This window comes from Cervus canadensis, chromosome 1, assembly GCF_019320065.1.
Source record: "Cervus canadensis isolate Bull #8, Minnesota chromosome 1, ASM1932006v1, whole genome shotgun sequence".
Lineage (NCBI taxonomy): Eukaryota > Metazoa > Chordata > Mammalia > Artiodactyla > Cervidae > Cervus > Cervus canadensis.
The window spans coordinates 112814935-112836946 of NC_057386.1; the positions used below are offsets into that span (position 1 = coordinate 112814935).

General features: G+C 43.1%; 1 protein-coding gene across 2 annotated transcripts in view; it reads left to right on the plus strand.

The window, feature by feature from the left end:
• Nucleotides 1-22012, plus strand: part of PITPNB (phosphatidylinositol transfer protein beta) — a 58326-nt gene that overhangs the window by 26565 nt on the left and 9749 nt on the right. For both annotated transcript variants that reach the window (XM_043437702.1, XM_043437711.1), the window contains exon 8: nt 10863-10940. In XM_043437702.1, the coding sequence (XP_043293637.1) occupies nt 10863-10940 (78 nt within the window). The remainder of the gene's footprint in view (nt 1-10862; nt 10941-22012) is intronic.

The window sequence follows — 22012 nt, forward strand, 5'->3', positions numbered from 1 at the left end:
TCCCATTACTGACGGAGGGCAGCCAGGACTCAAGAGCAGGGCTGCCGACTTACTCTTTCTAGAACGTCTCCCTGTATGTTGTTTCTTCCTTTGCATGGTGTTGATGAAGAGCATTCTTAACTGATGTAAAACAAGCAAGTGCCTGCCCTTTTGTCCATCTTCCCGCGCGTCCCCCGATCTCCCCCCGCCCCATTGTAATAGCAGTTTTTATCAGTAGCCTTGGTTACCTCCATCCGTAACCCCTGAACTGTGGCATGTTTGGAAATTTGCGTGCATATAGTAGAGTAAAAGGATTAGAGACCCTGAGATGTCTTTTGATGTGGGTACTTAAAATAGAGAACACCACTCATATATTTTCATGTTCACTTAGCAAACATTTATTGGAACTTGCTATTTGCTCTCTGTTGGCATGGTAAATATTTTTCCAGATAAAGTAAGAATTGTATCTGTCTGAAGAGCGTGCAAGATTCTTAGTGAACATGTTAAAGTGTTTCTGAGCGACTTGGAGTTTGTTTGTTCCGATCATGTAGTCTGGTGGTGGTTAGTGCCCTCCACCAAAGAGCTTTTTTTCTCACGTCTGATAGACCAGCGCTGGACTCCAGGGTGCCGGCAAAGTCCAGGTTCATAGGCTGACGAGATGGGAGATTTGGTGTTTATTACCTAACTAAATGAAGACGTGAAAGTGTTAGTCGCTCAGTTGTGTCTGACTCTGCAACCCCATGAACTGTAGCCCTCCAGGCTCTTCTCCATGGAATTCTCCAGGCAAGAATGCTGAAATAGGTTGGCATTCCCTTCTCTGGGGCTCTTCCCGACCCAGGAATTGAACGTGGATCTCCTCCATTGCAGGCAGATTCTTTACCGTTTGAGCCACTAAATGAAGAGTCCCCATCATTTAATTGCATATCCACAGACAGTAATGGGATTGGTGGGGTCATCTAAGCCACTAGTAGGAAGTCCCGTGGTGATGGCGATCTCCAGGAAAATGAATTGGCTTTTCAAGTTTGTGCTTTTTGCTTGTTCTTTCCAGCACTGACCATTTATTCTCTGGTTGTGATCTGTTTGTTTGGAGAATGTGTTTTGGTGGGCAGGGCAGCATCCCATTTCAGTTGACAGCAGAAGTATGCTCCTCTGTATCTGCTTTTCTGACGTTTCGGTTGCCTTTGGAAACGAGCATATAAGACTTGCCTTTTCCACCCATTTATTTGTTTTTCACTTTGAGCACCATTTGAGTATTGAACAGTCTGGCACTTTATAATTGTTTTAAACCTCGAGTATGTATTGTTTTAAAGTTCGTGCTCTTTTCAAACATACTTTTTCCTAAATGTCAGCCATGGAAAGCTGATGAAACTTGGTTTAATTTATTTAGGCGTGTAAATTTTGGTCACACTTAAGCAGTGTTTGTTTCGTGTGTTCTAGGAAGGATTCAGGCATATCTTTTCTTTTGATCAGGCGTTCTGTGAGACAGTGCCCAGATGTTACACATTTGAGTAGATAGTCTTGGCAACATGTGCTTTATTGCATTGCCTTCAGAAAAAAACTTCATAATTTTAAAGAAATGTAAGAATCAGAAAACATGCTTTCTAAATAATCTTTACAAGATTACGTTTTTTTTTCTCTTTAAAATTAGAAACATGATGAAATCCGACTGGAAAAAGTTAAATATTTGATCGGACCATATGAAATTGTTAGTATTTGTCAGCTTTTGAGCTGCAAAAGTGACACTTTGGGGGTCAACCTGATAGACCTCAGAAATAACCCTTGGTAGCTGATAATCCTCAATGGTCAGGCTTGATCATCTTTCCAGTTTGTTCTTGCTCACAGCTTTTTGGAAACACCTGCATCTTAGATGTTCCTTGTGTCCCAGCTGCTGCTTCTCACTTCCTAAGAAGGGTGGTCTGCCTCCCAGAGCTGTGGCTATCCCATTCTTTAGCTCTGAAAAGAGCTTTTGTTTATTAGAAGTCTGTGGCCAGCCTCCAGCAAGTGCGAGGAGCCTGCGGTTGCCAAGTGCTTCGGGTCTCCTTGGCGTGAGCACACACTCAGCCGAGTTGAGTACCTCTTCCTTCTGCCACTAGAATGAACCCAGATACTCATTTCTGTCTCGAAAGGGTGCTGCTTATCTCAGGTCTATGTGCAGGAGCTCCAAAAGCTCTTTATTAAAGTGTGTGCATAATAAAGAGGTGAGAACTGTGACTTGGCTCCTGACGTGTAGTAGTGGCCTCCTTGAGCTCCAGAAAAAGGAAAAAGCAGAACAACTCAAGTTACAGGTTTTGAGGTAGCAGTGGTTTTGCTTTTGCTTACGAAGCTTCACTTGTCAATGGCTTGTCTCATCTCCCTTTGCTATGCTGTGACGCAAACCCTTGTCAGGATCCTTTTTGTAGTGACTTTCAGAGGTATTTTGTTTTTTCCCACCCTTTCTCAAAGAAGATATAAATAAATGTAAGCATGGTTCTTATTAAAAAGAAATGTGAAAATGTTTCCCACTTTCTTCTGCTGCCTTACATGGTCAAGTACTGTGGAACACTTAGGTTTGCATCCAAGGGTGGATTTAGAGAATGTCCTCTGTATTTGAAGGCGTAGTTGGATGGCAGTGCCCTCTGGTGGGAAACGAACACATTGCTTATCCCGTGCTTGCTTAAATCTTGCCAAGAATATAGAAATTCTCCCTGAAAACTCTGCGTGTACCAGCTTATGTCGCAGAAGATACTTTTCCCGCTAGAACCCGTTATTAGTGTTTACTTCTAATCTCTTGCACGGTTTCAGAGTTAAAAAAAATCAGGAAGGGTGATGCAGGTGGTCAGGTGTGAAGTATTCCTGGGTGGGGAGAAATGGTCTGGTAAGAGTTAGAAAACTTTTTTTGTGGGTTTTTTTTTTTTTTTTTTTTTTTTTTTGAGCAGCTAATGACAGATATTTTTTTAAAGAAATCAGCATAAACAGCTCCGAATCAAGTTTCTAAAGTGTATTCCTTATGAAGGCCCTTTACAGCAGTGGAAACCCTCAAGGAGAGCTTCTCTAGGCTGCTCCGGGAGTGAAGTGCTTGAGTCTTATCAGGTGACGAGTGTAAACCGCATCTCATTTCTGCAGTGAAGTTCCCTGAGCCCGGCATCTCTGCATCCTTGCCCTGCCCAGCTGCCGTGAACTTGGCTGGGCAGGGCCTTCACTTCCTTACCCCAGTTTCCATGGTAGTGCCTTATCCCAAGGGTGCGAGGAGGTGTGTGCCCAGAATGAAAATGTTCCCAAAGACAGTAGCAGGAATGATGCTGCTTATCAGATTTTGCTATTATTGTTTGAGGGAAAAAAAAAAACGTTAAATTTTTCTCTGCAATTATATCCTATTTACCAACACACTAAGTTAGTTTTATTAAAGATAATTGTTAGATATTATATATGTTAAGGTTAAAATGTATAATTTTAATTATATTTATAATTAATAATTATGTTTAATATAATTAAATGTTATATTTAATTATCTATTTATAATTAAGCAACTGGGCTTAGTCGGCCATTCGTGTCCAACTCTCTGAGACCCTTTGGACGGTAGCCCCCCAGGCTCTTCAGTTCATGGGATTTCCAGGCAAAAATACTGGAGTGGGTTGCCAGTTCCTCCTCCGGGGATCTTCCCAACCCAGGGACTGAACCTGTGTCTCCTGTACTGTAGGCAGATTCTTCACCTGCTGAGGAATCGGGGAAGCCATATCCTATTTAGTGTTTATTAAATTGGTACTAATGTAATCAGTGGGGTCCTGGGACTTAGGGGCAGCTGTGCCTGAAGCCCAGGTCATGAACCAAAATGAACATTGTAATGGAGAGGGCTCACCCTGTAAGTTCTCAAAAGGACATTCCCACTTTAAGGAATTTAATGTAGCATGTTCTACGATCTACTATCATTTAAGGAAATGCATTTTGTGTTAAAAACAGGAATTCTTTACCATCTGAGCCATCAGGGAAGCTTCCCTGGTAACTCAGCTGGTAAAGAATCTGCCTGCAATGCAAGGAGACCTGATTGGATTCCTGGATTGGGAAGATCCCCTGGAGAAGGGAAAGGCTATCCACTCCAGTTTTCTTGGGCTTCCCTGGTGGCTCAGCTGGTAAAAAATCAGCCTGCAATGCAGGAGACCTGGTTTTGATCCCTGGGTGGGGAAGATCACCTGGAGGAGGGCATGGCCACCCACTCCAGTATTCTTGCCTGGGAAATTCCCACAGACAGAGGAGCCTGGCGGGCTATAGTCCATGGGGCCACAAAGAGTCGGACACGACTGAGCGACTAAGCACAGAACATATTAAGTAAAACTTTGCTAAACTTATTATTTACATTTTAGGCATATGCAGTTTAATTTTAAGATATATAATTTTCAACAATCATCTTTAATAAGACTAATTGGTGTGTTGGTACTTAATTTCATTGGTGTGAAGAGTTTAAAATATATTTGTTTCTTAATGCTATAATATGTAAATACATAGTAATAAATTTGTGACAGTAACAAATACATCATATATTTGTGCATGAAATATAGGCTCCTCCAAACCAGTAGCCTACTGACCCCTGTAGGGGAGACCTGGGGGATACCTACCAGCCCTGGCTCCCCGGGAACCCCCTCTTCTGGAGCCCAGCTATTTGGTTTCCCTGCTGGGTTGTGAATGTCAGGCTTTTGGTTGTAACTTCTTTTCATGGCTGAAATTCTGGTGTTTTTTCTCTTTCTATATTAGTTTGTAACCTTCCAAAGGCTTTGAGGGGTCTGCCTTCATAACCATGACAGGGTTGGCAGGCTCTGGCTGTGATTCGGACAAGATGAGAAAGAGTGGAGGAGGCGATTGCCCCAGCTGTGTTCTAGCCCAGCAGTGCCTGAGGCAGGGGCCACCTTTCAGCCCAGGGTCCTGTTGACAGCCTCCGTCCCCCTCCCCTGTCCACCACACTCGCCCACCCGAAGTCTCACTGCACGGGGTCTCTGTGAGGTTGAAAAGATTACAAGCAAGTGTTCTGCTTGGGTGTGTAGGTTTGACTGCATTTCTCAGTTCTCAGGGCAGTTGTTTAAAAATTCAGTTTTAAGGATTCATTGGTGGAAAGCCTGTAAGGATTAATGAGAGGGCTGAATTAGAGAATATTTTTTAGCAACTCTGTTCCTTTGAGGTACATTCAGCAACAGAAACTAGGCCAACAAGTTATTGACAATTAGTGGTCCTTTGGGAATCTACTTTAATGAATAGATAAGAATGATTTGTAATTAGCATAATAATTATATGCAAATGAATGCTTCTGAATTGCTCTAAAACACTTCTGAACTGTTTAAACAGCCCTCCTGAGATCTTGTTACTCTATTAATTTGTGTAGCAAATCTTTTTTTCATAGATCATGCAAAGATAAACTTCAGTCCAGCCCCTGTCCGAATTATTATAAATTCCAAGGTAGTAGAACCTGAATTAATAAGATTTACTTATACTATATTAATGGTACTCTGTGGGAACCTGAAAGGGTGAGGAGTCACTGGGGAGATGTAATTAAAAATCAGAAAGAAAGCTGCTTACTTGAAAATATGTTGAAATGAGTATCTTAAGTTAGTAAATGTTAATTTCTCTTTGCATCTCTTGTTGCAAAATTTAATGCTTGGCAAAATTTAATGCAAACATTTTTTTTTTTTCTTAATAGGCTTCCCCTTTGGAGTCACTTGAGTTTTCTCAGCTCCAGTGAGTTACACACTGGGGTTAGTGATGATAGTATCTGGGAACCCCCTTTTTCTAAGTGCTACAGTACTGAAAAATCCAGCGCAGTGCTAATAAATGATGTTTGTTATTTATCTTCCTATTTAATTCAGCTCTCTCCCCATCCTGGTCTTTACTTTTAGGGTGTGATTAGAGGAAATGAGCTCTGCTGAGTTGAGCAGCAGTATCTGCATTTTAAACTTGGTGATTATCTTTGAGCTATTTGAATAGACACCTGATTAATCATCTTATGCTAAAGGACAGCATTTTACAAGCAGGCTGCAGGATCCTAATATCCCTCTCAAGTTTTTGTTTGCCCTGTAGAGTTGTTTCTCTTTGCTGGGGAGGGTAGGTGTGGAGGACTCGCCCACGTACATGGGCTGGGCCGGCGTTTTCTTTCCTCACTATACAGGTAGCGTCACCTGTGGTGACCCAGGCGTGGTTCTTTAAGCAGTTTCTGGTGTCTGGAGCTCTCGATTTTTCCGCAAGCTGTTAAGAAACTCCTCCCAGCCTGCCCCCACCTCCTGCTCCCTTCCCCATTCATAATCATGAGTTCAATCTCGGCTCAAGGACAGTTGGGTTGGCTCAGCACAGATTTTGTACTTGCATTTGGGGTGGGGGGGCAGCCACTATGTTAAAAGATTCATAAAACTAATATTCTTTGTCTTCAGAATGAATCTGGTTTCTGTTGAGAGTTTCTATCGAAAACGGTAGTGAGTAACAGATGTACACCCAAGAGGTAGCACAACTTTTGTATTCCAGTGACAGAAAACAGTTATTTATAAGAATTTAATGAATGTATTCTGTGGCTCCAGCATGGAGACTCAGTAATCCACTTATTTACCATATTAGATTTTATTTGTTCTCCAAAGGGTGTCTTGACTTGCCTCCTTTCTTACTTAAACAGAGTTTTCAATTAAATAGAGTTGTATTAACACTGATCCGCATCTACCTTATGCTGATACCATTGTGTTTTTCTGTTGTTCAGGCACTAGCATTGGTGGAGTGAGCAGTGTCTGGGGACACTACACCTAACTTGATAATGATGGTTTTACTAAGCCCTCATTCCTGGCCAGACTTCTGGGCATTTTATACAGACAATTAAAATTTGATCATAAAAAAATTTTAAACACAATGCACCTTAGCAATAAGATTTTTCTACTTTTAAACGTGATTTTAAAACTCATTTAAAAAAATACATTTCCTTGGCCCAGTGAATCTGCTTTTTTTTTTTTTTCCCAAGGATTACAGAAAGTGCATAGCAAATTCAGCCTTCAGAATACCCAGGAGCTGAAGACTCAAGTAGGCTACAGCTGTCTTCACCCACAGTATTCTAAAAGAACTAATGAGATGAGAAGTCTGCAGCTGGTGGCAAGCACAATAAACCATGAGCCAAGGGCTTCTCTTCATCAGAGCCTCCCCTTTCCCCATGGGATCCCAAAGGAGACAGAATACTAACAAAGCCAGCAGGCTGTCTCATTCCACACTATTGCTCATTTGCAGCTATAATTGGTAGCTGAGGTTGCATTCTGTATGCTGAAACTGTCATACATGAAGGAATATATTTGTTCATTGTGATACGGATATAAATCAGCCAGTTGATTTCAAATACAGAAAGACAAAACTAGATACCCAATGATAAAATTGTAGCCAGAGAGATACTGTTCAAAAAATTAAATGTTATATAAATACAAAAGTGAGGTTAATAAAACCACACTTGCTTGCTGCTTGTTAATATCTTGCTACTTAATTCAGCTGATTAAACATCTATGTATTCAAACTAACATTAAAAAGTGTGAAAATTCTTAGGTTTTGACAAGATGCATTTTCCTCATCTGTCAAGGTTAAGGTGCTATTGTTAATAATTGGGTTTTGTTAACATTTCCAGTGTATCTTCAGTGTTGCTGCTTTGTATTCAAGGGAAAAGAGCAGAGAGGGGAGACTTAGCTTTGGAGGGGGTGTGTGTGTGTCTGTGTGTTTTATACGCACACACTCATGCCTTTCAGGAGAATCCACTTTGGTATCTGGTGCTGCTGCTGCCTGATGTTTTTGAAATGTGTTTGGCTTGTGTGGATGCCCTTCTGCCACCCTCCTGTGTGATGGCCTAGAACGAGCCTAGGGCAGCGGGAGGGTGAGGAAGCTGGTGCTCAAGTCCCCAGGTAGGTGGGCACACCACCTCCTTGTTGGACAGTGCTTTCCTCACCTGGGAAATGAGGCAGCTTGGGTGGTCTTCAGGGTGCAGTTCCTCTCTATCATGTTGTGACTCCATAGTTCAGAAAAGTTACTCAGTCAACAGCAGTAATAATGAAAGCTCTGAAATAACTGTTACTCCATACTTTTCAGTTAATTATGTCAAATAAGTGTTGAAAAATCCCTTAAGTCATCACCCTGGTGTGGTGCTGGATGCGGTTAGGACGGAGAAAGGAGTGTTGTCCAGAAGTCCATCTAATCCATCCGCTTAACATTTTCACATTCAGTGCTGCCGCCTTAATCCAGCATCAGCCCTTCTCCTGGGGCACCCACCCCCTTAATTAGTTTACCTCTACAAGACAATAATTTATGCTGATTACAATTCAGACCAAGCTCGCTTTTCTTAAATGAGTTCTGCCTTGGTTTGTCTGCTGCCCTATTGTATACTGTCAGTCCTACTAACACTTGTGTACACTGTATTTTGTGGACTTGTTTTTCTTTCTGTCTTGGAGCTGGCAAGTTTAGAATCCACAGAGAGAGTTCTGCAGTCTCTGTTCCGTCAGTTCTGAGATCCCCTCTCATTTTTCTCCTCATATTTTAATATAGTCAAAGTCAGATCTGTCTTCCAGTTGTGGCATGTTTTATTGGCCTAGTGTTTGCCTTTTTAATGGTACGTAAAATAATGGAGCATCCTGTAACTGGCAGTCTCTCAGAGTCAGGAAATGTGATTATTTACTCTTCAGCTCATGCAGGGCTCCATAATATCTTAGGTTTTGTGAAAAAGCAAAAACTTGGGCGTCTTGCTCACAGTAAGGTCACACCTCGCTTAGTAAAAAAGCAAAAAAAAAAAAGAAGTGTTTTTCCCTCAAGTGGGATGAACTGGTAAGTGTTAAACACTGGCCAGGCCTCTGAACATTATACAGATAATTGAAATTTTATCATAAAAGATTTTAACACAATGCACTTTAGCAGAAAGATTTTTCTGCTTCTAAACATGATGTTAAAACTCATTTAAAAAACACTTTTCCTCAGCTGGTGTTGATTGGTTTCCATTCTGACTGTAATTTCTTCTCTCCATTCCCTCTTGGCAGTGGACATGTTATCCCTGGGGTTCCGGGTACCTTTTCTTTGTCTCTCTTGCTTTGCTTCCAGCTAGACTGACTTCCTAGGAGCCAGACCCAGGTGCTGACTCTTCTGCTCTAGGACCCCCAGACTACCTCTTAGCATCTTGCACCCTGCTTGGTGCTTATGCAATGCACCCTTCTCTGTGATGGCTGTTCAGTAAATAGACCTTGAATCGAGGGAGGTGATGTCAAAAGTGATTATCTGAGAGGATGTTAAATGCTTTCAGTTTTGGAGGAAATTGAATTCGTCTCTGGGTTTCCAAGCCTCTGACCTAAAAGAGAACGTTGCATGGTGGTTTGTTAGCAGGAGAGCTGGTGTCTCACTGTGAACCCGGGTCTTGGGACCGCCTGTGCAGTTGATTCTTTTTTTCTCTCTCAGTCCGCAGTGAAGTTGTTAATTTTAGGCTGTGGTTCTAAACTGGAATTTAAGAATTCCTGTTAGCTGACAGTACTTGAACTCTCTGCTGATGTGCCCCCACACGCCGAGTGGCTGCCCGTGTCTGACTCCGTGCAGTCGGCTCCTCCCAGCTTGTTGCCCTGGACGAGGCTGGCTGACCTCCTCCCGCGTCTGCGCCGCGCTGCCTGTTTCAGCAGCAAGGCCCAGCGCGGCCAGTCAGGTTTGCCTCTGTAACTGTTTAGACGGGCTTTGCGTTCAGGGTCACGTATTTGCCCAGTTACCACCCCTTAAGGAAGTTCTGTTATCTACCTGAACCTCGCTTTTCTCCTTCCTCGTATGATTTATTTGTAACTTTCTTTTCAGAAAATACTGACATGCCACATGCATTTACTGAGTAACTGTCGAGTCTTGATTTGCTGCTTCTCAGCCTGTTTTCTTTGATTTTGAAAGTTTGTATTGTGCTTTGGCGTGCCTTCAGTGCCTCTCTAAAACAATGATATGTTTTCATATTGACTTGTCTGGGCATTCTTCTCAAAGTATGTGGTCCTCCACAAATCCTGTGAAGGACCCCTGCCCAAGAAGAAAGGGGCTGTCCTGTTGTAATATTTTCATCTGACCTCTGTTCACTGTTAGTATTATAACTCACTTCATTTTTTAAACCTGGACGTTAGCTCTGCAAAGAGAGTTTTAAATTTCTGTGTGTGGATTATGTGTATGTATGTGTGAAATGACACAAGAGCTTTTGTAAAGCAGATACGATTAAAAGGATTTACTTCTCTTGTATTTTCCATTCTACCAGAAAGACTATATTAAGGGAAACAATTCACACAAACAGAAACCTTGCATAAAACCTAGATTTTAGGGCTGTGCCCTGTGACATGCTGTGACTGAGTCTCATACGGAGTCGTGAAGCCCTCCCTCACCTCACTTGGCCATCCGGGACTGACCTGAGCGTGGTCCCGGCGACTCTCCACAGACAGGCTCCGCCTCAGACCCGCCTGGCAGCGCTCAGGGTGCACGGAAGCCACGGTTCTGATCTGTGTTCCCAGTCATGATGGTTGCTGTCCAGTGGGCATTTCAAAACTGGTGTGGGTCTGCTTTATTTCTTGAGTGTGTTGATATGTGTATCAAAATGCTGAAACTGTTGAGAAGTGTTAAAAATTTTGCTCTTAGAGATATTAACAGCAATCCAGCAATCAGTTGTGGTGGACTTGTTGGTCAAAACTTGTATTACTTTTTATTATGTAGTTGTTTTGCCTTAAGATAAAAGCTTAGAGCAAAGAGAACCAGACAGACAGCTTAATGGCACATAGAAGCACTTCCTGCATTTATGCAAAGCACAGTGAGCCCAGTCGGTTCCTGCCCTGTCTTTAGTAGCTGCAAAGGGCCATTCCAGCCAAGGTTAGAGAGTTTTCTCTGGTTTTCTTCTCCGCCTCTGACTTTGTTTTGCTTTGCAGGACTACAAAGCTGATGAAGACCCAGCCTTATTCCAGTCCGTCAAGACCAAGAGAGGCCCTCTGGGACCCAACTGGAAGGTACTGGATGCTGACCTTTCTGACAGGCAGAGTCTTGGCAGCAGGACATTTGACAGGTCCTGAGTCTGGAAGAGCTGGCGACGTTTAAGTGAAAAATAGAAATGGCACAAAAACAGTTTTATTTGCGATAAGGACTCACAGCCAGTTGCAGTTGGCCAGCAAGCCTGTGCTGCATTAACAAACAGAACAGAGCCAGGCTGTCACTTTCGGCATAATGCTATTCTGATAACTCTTACAAGAGACAAGTGATTTAGTCTTTGGGGATTGTAATGTTCTCTTTTGAGACTTGAAGCAGTACAGAAGTCTATGTTAAATGAAGGTTGATAGTTTTAAATTTAATCTTAGTAAAAACTGAACAAGTTCACCTTCCCCAGGCTCATGTTCCTGGCCTTTTAATAGTTATATTTTGGAAAGCGGGGCACCAGAGAGCAGTCTTGATGGCAAGTGGTTGTTGTCTAATAAAGAGCACGTCCTTATTTTCATTTGTGGAAGTAAGGAAAGCAGTGTCCAGGTAGTAATTTAAATCGCTATGGAAATTGAGTGGATTTTAAAGACATCCGCTAAACCAAATGCCAGCCCTTAGAGAGGGCTTAGTGCGCTGATGGCAGGTTATTCCAGCTGATCGGACAGGAGAGGAGGCGCATAAAAACCTGAACATGCCCGAAGCAGATTCTCCACCAACAGGACTTTCCTTGGTGACCAATCTGTTTATGCTGAAGCCAGTCACAGGTCACCCATAAATGAAGTCTAGGTGCGAGCTGTTGTGGATAGGGGGTTACTGTAACAGCCCCACAAGAGCCCAGTGAGTGGCTCTCCACGGGTGTTGGACTGTTTGGGACTGTCTTGCACATCAATTAAAATGAAGAATGAGTCTGACTTTCTTCTCTAAGAAATGATTCATAATTATCTTATTTTCACATTTGTTCTCTGGGTAGAGTTTGGTTCAAGATTCTACCAGTTTAATGGCCATGACTAGAGACTTTTTAATACCCAGATAGTGATATATATCACTTAGAAATTAAGGGACAAGTTCAGTATACGTGTTCTAAATTTACTCTAATGGATTAAAAAAAAAAAAACAAAACCAACACCCCTTTCAAGATTTCTCGCTGTGAACTTTAGAACTCACCCTGAGTCAGAGGAGAAGCCTTTTCTCTGAGATTTAACACAGGCCTTAAGAGAGAGAACTGTGTTGGAGCGGATAGGTGGGCTGCTTTTGAGGCTGCTGGGTGTCCTCACAGGCTGTCTGGCCCCAATAATACCAGCTCCTCTTTTCAGGGAAAAGTAGGGGGCCGTGGGCTTGAGACTTGGAGGTGAATTAAGTCTCACATTTTCTTCACATTGTCAGTTTTTCAAGCATAAACTTGAAAAGGTGGTGCTATATAATGTGGTGGGCTATTTATGTTTGGGTGCCTATCTTTCCTGTAGGAACTCCTAGCCAGTTCTATAAAAGACAGCAAACGTAGCTTGACACTGTGATTTCTACCTGATTTCCAACCTTTGGGAACTTGGGATATGACATTTACTACTTTTTTATTTATGACTTTTATCTCTTTAACTAACATTGCTTTGTCTTTTTATTATCCATTAATGGTTACTTAAAATTCTAAGAGAGGTTTAGGTTTAGAAATGGGAATTTTGCATTTTTTTCGGGTTGCAGTGTGAAGCCGCTCAGTGAAAGTGAAGCTGCTCAGTCGTTATAGTGTAGCGAATTCTTACCCCCTTGTGTGTGAGTGTGTGTGTGTGTGGCGGGGCGGGGGGTGGTGTTGAACAATAGCTGATTTCTCAGGGAGAGTGTGGCTGATAGTGATACCATTCTCTCCATTTGCCTGTTGGTTGTTAAACTCGGGCCAGGTGATGGTAGGTGCAGCTACTCCATAAGTTGAGTTACTGTTTAACTGGATTTCAGTGAGTTATCATGATCTCAGAAATAACTCAGGTAGTCAAGAATTAACTAAGTAACCCATTGCTTACTGCTGAGATAGATAATGAAGAGTAAAGATTGACTAGCCAGTGATACAGCTGGAATCATAGGAACCTAGGGACTGACTTGCCCTTATCAACATCTCCTGCCCTGTTCAGCAGGCCCTACTTGCATGGCACCAAAGGGAGCCCCAGGGAAGGATGACAGCTGAAGGTTTCTGTCCTTCTGAAATACGGGGACAGGGAAGAAGGGCATGGTGCTCGGTGCAGGGGGGAAGGAGCAACCCTGTCGTGGACCCGCTCCCCCGGGGCTGCATGGAGCGGTGCTCCGGACGAGTGCTGCCTCGCCTGGTGGTCCCGCTGTGCTCCAGAGGCGCTGCATGCCCCTCCTCAGACGCGCCTTTCCAGAACACATTCCAGAGTGCATCCCCGTGATCTCTCTGAAACTTCCCTCACTCACCCCACAGTGGTGTTTTCCTTCTGAATTATTGCCGTATTTACTGCTTGTCTGCACCAGACTGGATGAGGGAAAAGAACCTTTTTCTTGGTGCCAGGCGCTATACAAGGTCATATTTAATCTTCACAGTTTTCCTATGGGGTAAATACAACTCCTTCGCTTTATAGATGAGAAACTTGGCCAGAGAAACGCGGATAATAGTCACAGGAGAAACGTCTGCCATTTCTGTCATATCTGATTCAGTACTCCTCACAGAGATGTGTAAGGCATGAAGACATAGCAGATTTTCACTCCTAATCCAGAGACACTGGCTCACCAGTACGTACCTGTTTGCCCTCCTGTATCATGGCAGGCGTGCGGCACTCTTGCTCATGGCATTTGCCAGAATTTGATACCCGTCTCAACACCAGTCATGTTCCCAGTGGCCTGGGAAGCTCGTAGGTGACAGTGGCAGCAGGGGAGACCCGTGAAACCCGTCGTGAGCCTCACGAGCTGTGACTTGGATAACTCAACTCCCAAGCGTGTTTCCATATCTCTGAGTGGGAAATGATACTGGGAACTGCCTCTCAAGGTTTGTGTGAGGACTAGTGAGCGTTATATCCCCTGCAGAGAGGGGGTCTACAATAAATGGTAGCTTTTTCATTGTTGTCATGCTTTTGTCTTTGAAAATAAAAAGCCTCTATCATCTCCTGGGCTTAGTGAGGTTGGTGAATATGCTCCCTTGTTTGGGACATAATTATTCCTTTTCTTTGTCTTGTGTCCAGGGGTCCCCATGCTTTCAGTGTTGGGGATTGTCCATCACATCCTGGTTCACCTGTCCTTACCCCTCATGGTTATGAGTGTTTAATGAGTGCTTGACCCAGGGTCAGCCATGAAGCAGAGGCGGCACAGTTTTAGAGCCTTCGCTAGCAGGGGGTCATAGGGTTACCAGGGAATAATAGATTTTCATATATTCTGTATTTGTTAAGAGTATAGACTTCTTTAGTTTATGGTATGATGCATAGCTTTTTAATTTTTTTTAAATTACAAACCTAGAGGTTCAGACTTTAGTTGTATATATATTCATTTTCCCTCTAAAAAAGAATTTTTAAAATCTGAGCACATGAATTATATTTTGTTATTTAGGTCTCAACACTTGATTGAGTCTGCATGATAATAGAGTATTTTATAACCTGAGAAACATTTTGCTTCAAGGCAAAACCGTGCGTTTCTCATGGATGTGTGTTGCTTCTGTGTAGCGTTATACATGTGTGTGTGTGTTTCCGGGTGGTGATTACCAATACCAGTGACTTACCCATTTACATGTGGATACCTGTAACTTTGCAGTTTCCCTTCTCTGATGGGCTGTGGAGTTGTTAGGTTAACCAGCTGAAACAACACCTTCGAAGACTGTAGTATGGTCTCATTTTTTTCTTCATTTAATCCAGATGCCTCATGAAGACATAAGCTGCTGTGTCTACACACACACACGATAGTTAATAATTAGGCCTGTAAAGGTCTTTGTCACAGGCTTTGTTTGACGTGTCTTGAAAGACTTGGTATCTGAACACTGGGGTACTAGGGGATCAAGTTGAGTAAGAAAGTTGATGCAGAAATTGTGGTGGGTTTTATATCCCCTTCTTATATATCTTTATGTGAATATACTCTTTCTGATCATGAAGACACATGCAGTTTGTCTCCTGCGGCAGGTACTTCTGGTCTACGCAGAAACTCCAGCAGCCGGAGCTTGACCTGGCCTAGCAGTTTGTCGTCCTGTTCACCTGTGTGTGTGGTCCCGCTTTAGGTTCATTTGGAACTTGCCATGGGGGCCTTTCTGGATTCTCCAAGCTGGGGGAGGACAGCCATCGGTGGGCAGTGGGACTGCTGCTGTATTTTCTGCTGTGCTACCAAGACGCCTTGCTCCTGCTCCCCTCACATCTGTGAAAGAAGGCAGATTTGGTTGCTGATGGCCTAACATAAAGATAACACAAGGTTCTGTTGACCGGAGATGGGGAGAATGAAAAATAGGTGGATGAGGGAGAATTTGAAACCCCGCTGTGGAAGCGTCTTTGAGGTGGAGACTGGCAGGAAAGCAGCCCAGATGGCCCTCGAGAGGCTAATGAGCCCTGCCCCGCACTGAGCTGCCCGAGGAGGAGGACTGGGGGGTGCTCTCCTGTGTCTTCACCTGTACCCGGCTCTGAGCCCGGGAGGGATGTGAAGGCATTTAAAAACCTGCCCCTCGCCTATAATCTCACATTGGAAGCCCCATGGGGGTGGTATAAAGAGGCATAATAATTAGTTTCTAGTTAGACCACATTATGGATTATGTTTGCAGACCCTAAAACATGGTTCTTTTTTTTTTTAAAGTATTTAGTTTGGCACCTGGGTTTTTAATTCAGTGTAAAAAAATAGGCGTTTCACCCTTAGTGTGTATTAATTATGCAACTCCTAGGAGGATACCAGAAGAGCTGTCTCTTCCAGAAGCTGAGCTCCCCAGGAGCGGTACATGGTTAGCTCCAGCCTTACTTTGGGCCCTTGAATGCCTCTGTTCTTGGACAGAGCCAAAGAACTGGGTGTGGACGGATGGGGTGTCCCACTCGGATGCTAGGAGTGCGTTGACAAGATGGGCCTCTTGCGTCTTCCTGACACTGTCAAGGACAGAAACTTTTCTTCGTGGGTTTCACTGGAAGGGTGAACTTGTGATTTTACTTGTACTTGGTGTCACTCCTGGAGTAATTGGACGCAAGCATGAAGCACATGTCAGAGTAAAATGGGAGTGAGCTACAAAAATATTAAGTGTGGAGACATGGAAAATGTGACCAATCATTCTCTCCCAGGCAGTAAGCTTTGCTGTCTTTATTATTGTGAAACTTAACTATATATAAGTTTAACCTACGGTTAGTATAATCTTTAGAACTTTATCCCACGTTTACTTCTTCCATCTGATAGCCTTTACCCAACCACATAGGAACCTCCTGACTCTGAAACCTCCTGAGTGTCGCATCGACGCCCTGCTCCTGGCCGTTGGTGTGTCCCATGTCAGGGACGCAGTGCACAGGTTCACACTCCCTCCCTTCCCCCACCCACGTCGTCCCCACCCTCCAGACTCGCAGCCTGTAGGCCCTGTGTCCAGCGCACTTGACATGTGCATTGCTGAGCACAGGGGTCTGTCTGCTCAGCGTAGACGCTTAGTAAGTATCCAGCGGATTCAGGTTAGCCATCTTAAGGAACCATCAGCGTTAGACTTACCGTGTGCTTACAGAGAGTGTGATGTCCAGTGTTGGCCTGTCCACATGGCTGCCGAAATCGGAGCAGATTGAGAATGGCGGGAATGGTAGAATCGGGCTCTCCCTGAGATTCCGACACGCATGCTTGACACACGTAGTGTAGTCTTCTGTTGACGTTTACCGGTGGGCGCACTGGCCACAGCCCCAGCAGTGCATTTACGTATAACTTTTCTTTACTGAAATCTGGGCTGGAAACTTAACCTTATGAAATCGGCAGCTGAAATTGAGCATTCAAATTGTCTAAAATTTGAAGGGGGGTGTGAGCCTCATAGAAACTGCTGTGTCCTTGCAAAATATTAACTGGTTAAATGTAGCGTATATCTGCTGTCTTTATCCCGACTCATTTTAAATAGGAAAGAGTGTATGTGCAGTTGACATGTGGGATGCAACTGTGAGCGCGCGTTTTTAGAAAATGACTTTGCAGAATGCCTTTGGGGTTTCCCCCACCCCCCTTTACATTCATGTGTGTTTGTCACAGATCCAAGAAACCAGTTCTTGTGGAGGGCATGGGCTGATTGCTCACCATTCCGGTTAAACATGCTATGTTTTGTTTAATTACGTTGTGTGGCTTCAGTATACATTACTCTCCCTTAGGCCTCGTCCACATACCTCAGAGTAACCTAATATGTGTTGTTAAATTAAAAACATGATTTGAGTTTAGGGGTTTCGTTTATAGTTAGAAATGTGAAATGTAAGGAATTCAGTGGATACACAAACTATTTAAATACAGTTTTGGAAACATTTCACAACTAGCTAGTACTACAGCTGAAATTTAAATCATGTAGAGATGAGTGATTTGGGGTTCTGTTAGCCCATGACTTTATTTTTTATAGAACTTCTGATTCTTATATTTTTGTAACCCACCACCCTTTACCTTTTATTTTCAGTTGCTCTTTTCAATTTTCATGCCATAATCTGTATAAAACTTGTATTTTCATTAAATACAAGTTAAATAATTTTTATTTATTCCTATATTAAGTTAGGAAGTGTTAGGGTTGGGCTGGATTGGAATTAGCTGTGAATGATCCAACTTTAGATTGTGGCTTCATTTGTTAGGGGATTTTTTTTTTTTCCAACTGGTGGAAGAGGAAAGAATCAGAAAACATTTGTATTGTTGAAGGCCAGAGAGCAGACTCTGCCCTCGGCCAGCATCACGTGAGTCTCCTGAAGGCTGGGCAGACCAGCGGAAACTCCTTTGGGTTCTCTAGGTTCTGGAACACTGCTCAGAATATGGGGTCGCAAATATTTTGTCCCATTTAGATTTTTCACATTTTCTAAAGGTTACATATTTTTTCATAAGAATACTTCTGGTAACTCTGAAGAGTTGGTAATATTTCATTCTACTTGTATACCTCATTTTTGCTTTAGAAGTTTAAGATGAGGAAAAATTAAATATGTACTGGACTAAAGTTATATTAAAGATCTTAATTCAACTTTTAGCTTTGATTTATGAACCATCAAAAAGAAAAGAGGCAGAAAAACATGTATTGTTGTAATCAAAGATGAATGAAGATTTAAAATAGATTCCAGATACTAATAATTTAAGGCAAAGTAAATTATTGTCCTAAAATACTCAGCTGACAGCAAAAACTTTTATTTTAGAGTCTTATTTTTTTAAGTGTATTAGTTTTTTTCCTGATTATAAAATGATACATATTTAGAGGTTTTGAAAAAGGTCAGTTGTAGCCTCACCATTTAATTATTGCTACTTGTTATATTCCCTGATTGACATAGTTTATTTTGTTATAGATGTTTATGCTATACACAGATACCTATTTATACTCACATTATGCTTTTTATTCCTTCATGTAATAGCCCATTGTTTGGAAGACCTGTGAGGTGTTTCCCCAACTCTTTCAGTGGGAATGGCATTTACTGAGTCCAAGGTTGTGCTGTTGTAAGCAGATCTCCAGTGTTGTTATTTTCTTACCTGATGAGTTAGGGTACATTTCTGAAAGTAGAATTATCTGGCTGAAGTGTATATGGCATATATATAAGATATAAGCAGCTTTAAGACTTTTTAATTACTTAGTGTCAGAAAGATTATGCCAAAAGAATTTTTTTTTTTTACCACTTGTGGTCAAGTTCATTATTTTCTGTCATCATTAAAGTAATAGAGACTTTTCGTAAGTTATTTTCTTTTTTTTTTGTCACTAGTTTTAAGACCATAGCACAGATGAAGAGGTGAATTGCATAAGTCATTTTTAGATTGGATGAGATCTCACATATGACAGATGTTACTAATGTAATATAATACTAATACAGCATTAATAATAACTGAAAATGTATAACTTCTGTGTTCTCCTCTTTCTCCGAGGCTCTTTAAGGTTATGTTTCTATATGTCACCTCTGTGCCTCCCCCTTGTGTGTTGGTACTGTGGAGAGTTAGGCCAAGAAATAAAGGCAGCAGGCTGTTTGTTCACTTATTTATCTTTTAATTGATTTCCATATTCTTCCCTGAACTTTTTAAATTAATTATAAGTTAGATAGAAAACCAAAAGCAGATTGACTATACATTTTACATCCACAGAAGATAGCTCAGAGAACTGGTTCCTTTTTGTCCCATCACTTACAGTTTCTAAACTAAATTCTGTAGACCAATAGATTTTGTCAGTTACCAGTAGTCGTTTTAAATGATTTGAGCAGCCTGCCAAAGTCACTAGGAAGATGTGAGACACAAACTCGGGTGATTGTTGGAGTCACGTGTGTGTGCTCTGTTCTTGGAGGCCCGGCTTAGTGTAGGCATGTATGTATTAAATTTAGCTTGCTCTTCAATTAGAACTGTGCTCATCCTGCTGTCTTTATAAAATGGGGGGGGGGTGGTGGCATGGATTCTGAAGAGCTGGTGTTCTAGAAACACCCAGGGTTCTCACCTACACAGGCTGTCCAGTGATTTGGAGTTTGAGAACGAAGCTCTCAGTAGCCCATAATTAATAGGGACCTTGGAATGTTCCATTCCTGGAAGGTGTCTTAGGGCTAATCAGTGGGTATATCAGAGGTTCTCCACTGAGAGGACGTTTCAGCCAGAGTTGGTCGGCAGGGGGATATTTTGTTAAGCCTGGGCATATTATAGAATAAAATGCAAAACTATAGCAAGTTTTAAGACGAGCCATTGGACGTTAGGGACATGAGCCTAGCCCCAGCAGCCCTGGGCCAACCCCACCCGTCACACCCAGCTCACACCCCTGCTTTCAGTGGGGCATAAATAGGTCAAGTGGAGCCCAGCATTTGCTTCTACTGGCCGGGGGAGGGAAAGAACCCTGACTACATTACATAGGTTACTTTGCGACCCAAGCCCTTTACTCCTAGTCTAGCCCTGCTGTTTGGCAGGCGCTCCTCACTGTGTTAAATGCCTTATTCTGCATACACCCAGATGCATCTCATGTGAGAGTTGTCACTCTCCCTCATTGGATTAGAGTGCACCTCCACACTGGCTCATTGCTTACTGGAAAAACGATCTGTAAACGACCAGCCTTGTTACTGACGTTTCAACGAGGCTGGGCCCCGAGAAGCTCGCTGTCCACTGGGAAGGCTGTGGACTGACTTCTAGACCCCAGAGCCCAGCTTAATCATGTGCAGGGCCTGCAGCTCAGAGATGGGAGTCCAAGGCTGCAGCAGCCACAGTAGGAGGTGTCCCTTCTGGTCGAGATTGTTGGTTCCAAGGGTAGTGGTTTCATCATTGTTTTTATACATAGTTACCTTCCTGTCTACCAGCCACTCATGTGCCCTGATAACACCTAGCACAGATTGGGTTGTAAATGATGCCCAATTAATACTTGCTGAATTAAATTTGTTTATAAATTAAGGGGGTCTGTGCGTGTGCACACACACATGTACCCATCCATGCTGAATTTTAACATTGTACTCTGTTTTATGGGAAGGAAATTGGAAAAATAGAGCTAGAAGCTAGTCAAGTCCCTCTGCTGACATAGAATGCACTTAAGAAAGGACAGTTTGCTGTATGTAATGTTTGTAGTTAAGTGCTTGTGGTGCTGCCTCATTGATTTAATCCATGTACCTGGTCATTATTCAGAAGGTGAAATGTTATTACAGAAGACGTTTTCTGAGAAAAGATGATCAATCATGCAGGACTCTACAGAACTTTTGGGTCCTATTAATAATACAAAAGTAGAATTTTTTTCATGTATCATAGAATTCACTTGAAACTGGAACATTATTGAGGATTTGCAGGGGGTGGTGGGGGGAGTGGAATGTGGCCTGGTTGCTATGATTGCATAAATGAGGAATAATTTTGAGGCTTTAGAATAAGACCCCAGAAATTCACCATTTAAAAAATGTATGTACCTGTACCTGGCGAAGAGTAACTTCACTCACACAGAGTGAAGTTACTGCCAGTGGGGTGAGCGTGTGAGTGGGAGGTGACGGCACGTGGCAGTGGCACCTGGCGTGGCCGCAGCCAGGGCCGAGGCGTCCCGAGCGCTGGGTGACACCGAGAACAGTGAGGGGGAAGGGAGCACCTTGTAAAAGGCGCGTTTCCTTTTCACGCCATACTTCAGTTTTTATAAAAAGGGCCCCCATAACTGTCTACTCTTTTGAGAAACTTTCTTGAAAAGCTGTTTTGCATATTCAAGTTACTCTTTGAGCTCTGTGTAAGAATAGAGAGAACTAGCATGTGCTCAGCTGAGTCCCACCAGCTAAGCACGGATCGTACATACCCTGCCTTATTTAGTCCTGACGACAGTCCTGAGACACGGCTCTGCTCTTGGAAGTACACCAGGACTGAGCCTGGAGTTTGCAGGGCGGCCCTTTCCCTCCCCGCCGCCTGCAGTCCTCCCCTCTGCCACCTGGGACTCTTTGAGCCCGACCTGCCTTCCGGGCTGGACCGCGGCCGCCTTTGCTCACTGCTGTGGCCCCTCCCAGGCTCTCTGCTCTGGCAGGTGTTGGGGTCCTTTAATGGACCGGAACCTGGTGGTACGGAGTCGACGATAAGAAAGTAAAAGAGAGAAAGAGGCTGATATTCCCTGGTTTACGCAGAGGACCAATAAAGCCCTTGACACAGGACTTGCATCGCTCACGAAGGCACCAGGCACCCTCTCGAGGGGGTGAAGGCACAAAGACCTTCTCGAGAGGGTCTTAGAAGCCCGAGCAGGAAAGTGAGCACGACGGGTCTCCACGCTCCAGAGAGTCAGCCAGAAAAAGAGAGAGAGAAAGACCCGAGGACCTAAGCTCTGATGGAGCAAAGGTGCTTTAATGATTTTTCTATGAGTATATATAGGCTGTGGTACAAGAAACTTCTTTCGGGAATGATAGAGATCAGAAAACCAAACGTACAGCAACCGTTACCAAGGGAACAAGGGGTAATGTTAGTCACAAGGTCAGGAGACAATCCGTATCTCAAGAAAGGGGAGCAAGACTAAGCAGTTTTGTCCTAAAGAGAATGTTTACGAAAGGAGACCAAGCCTGCC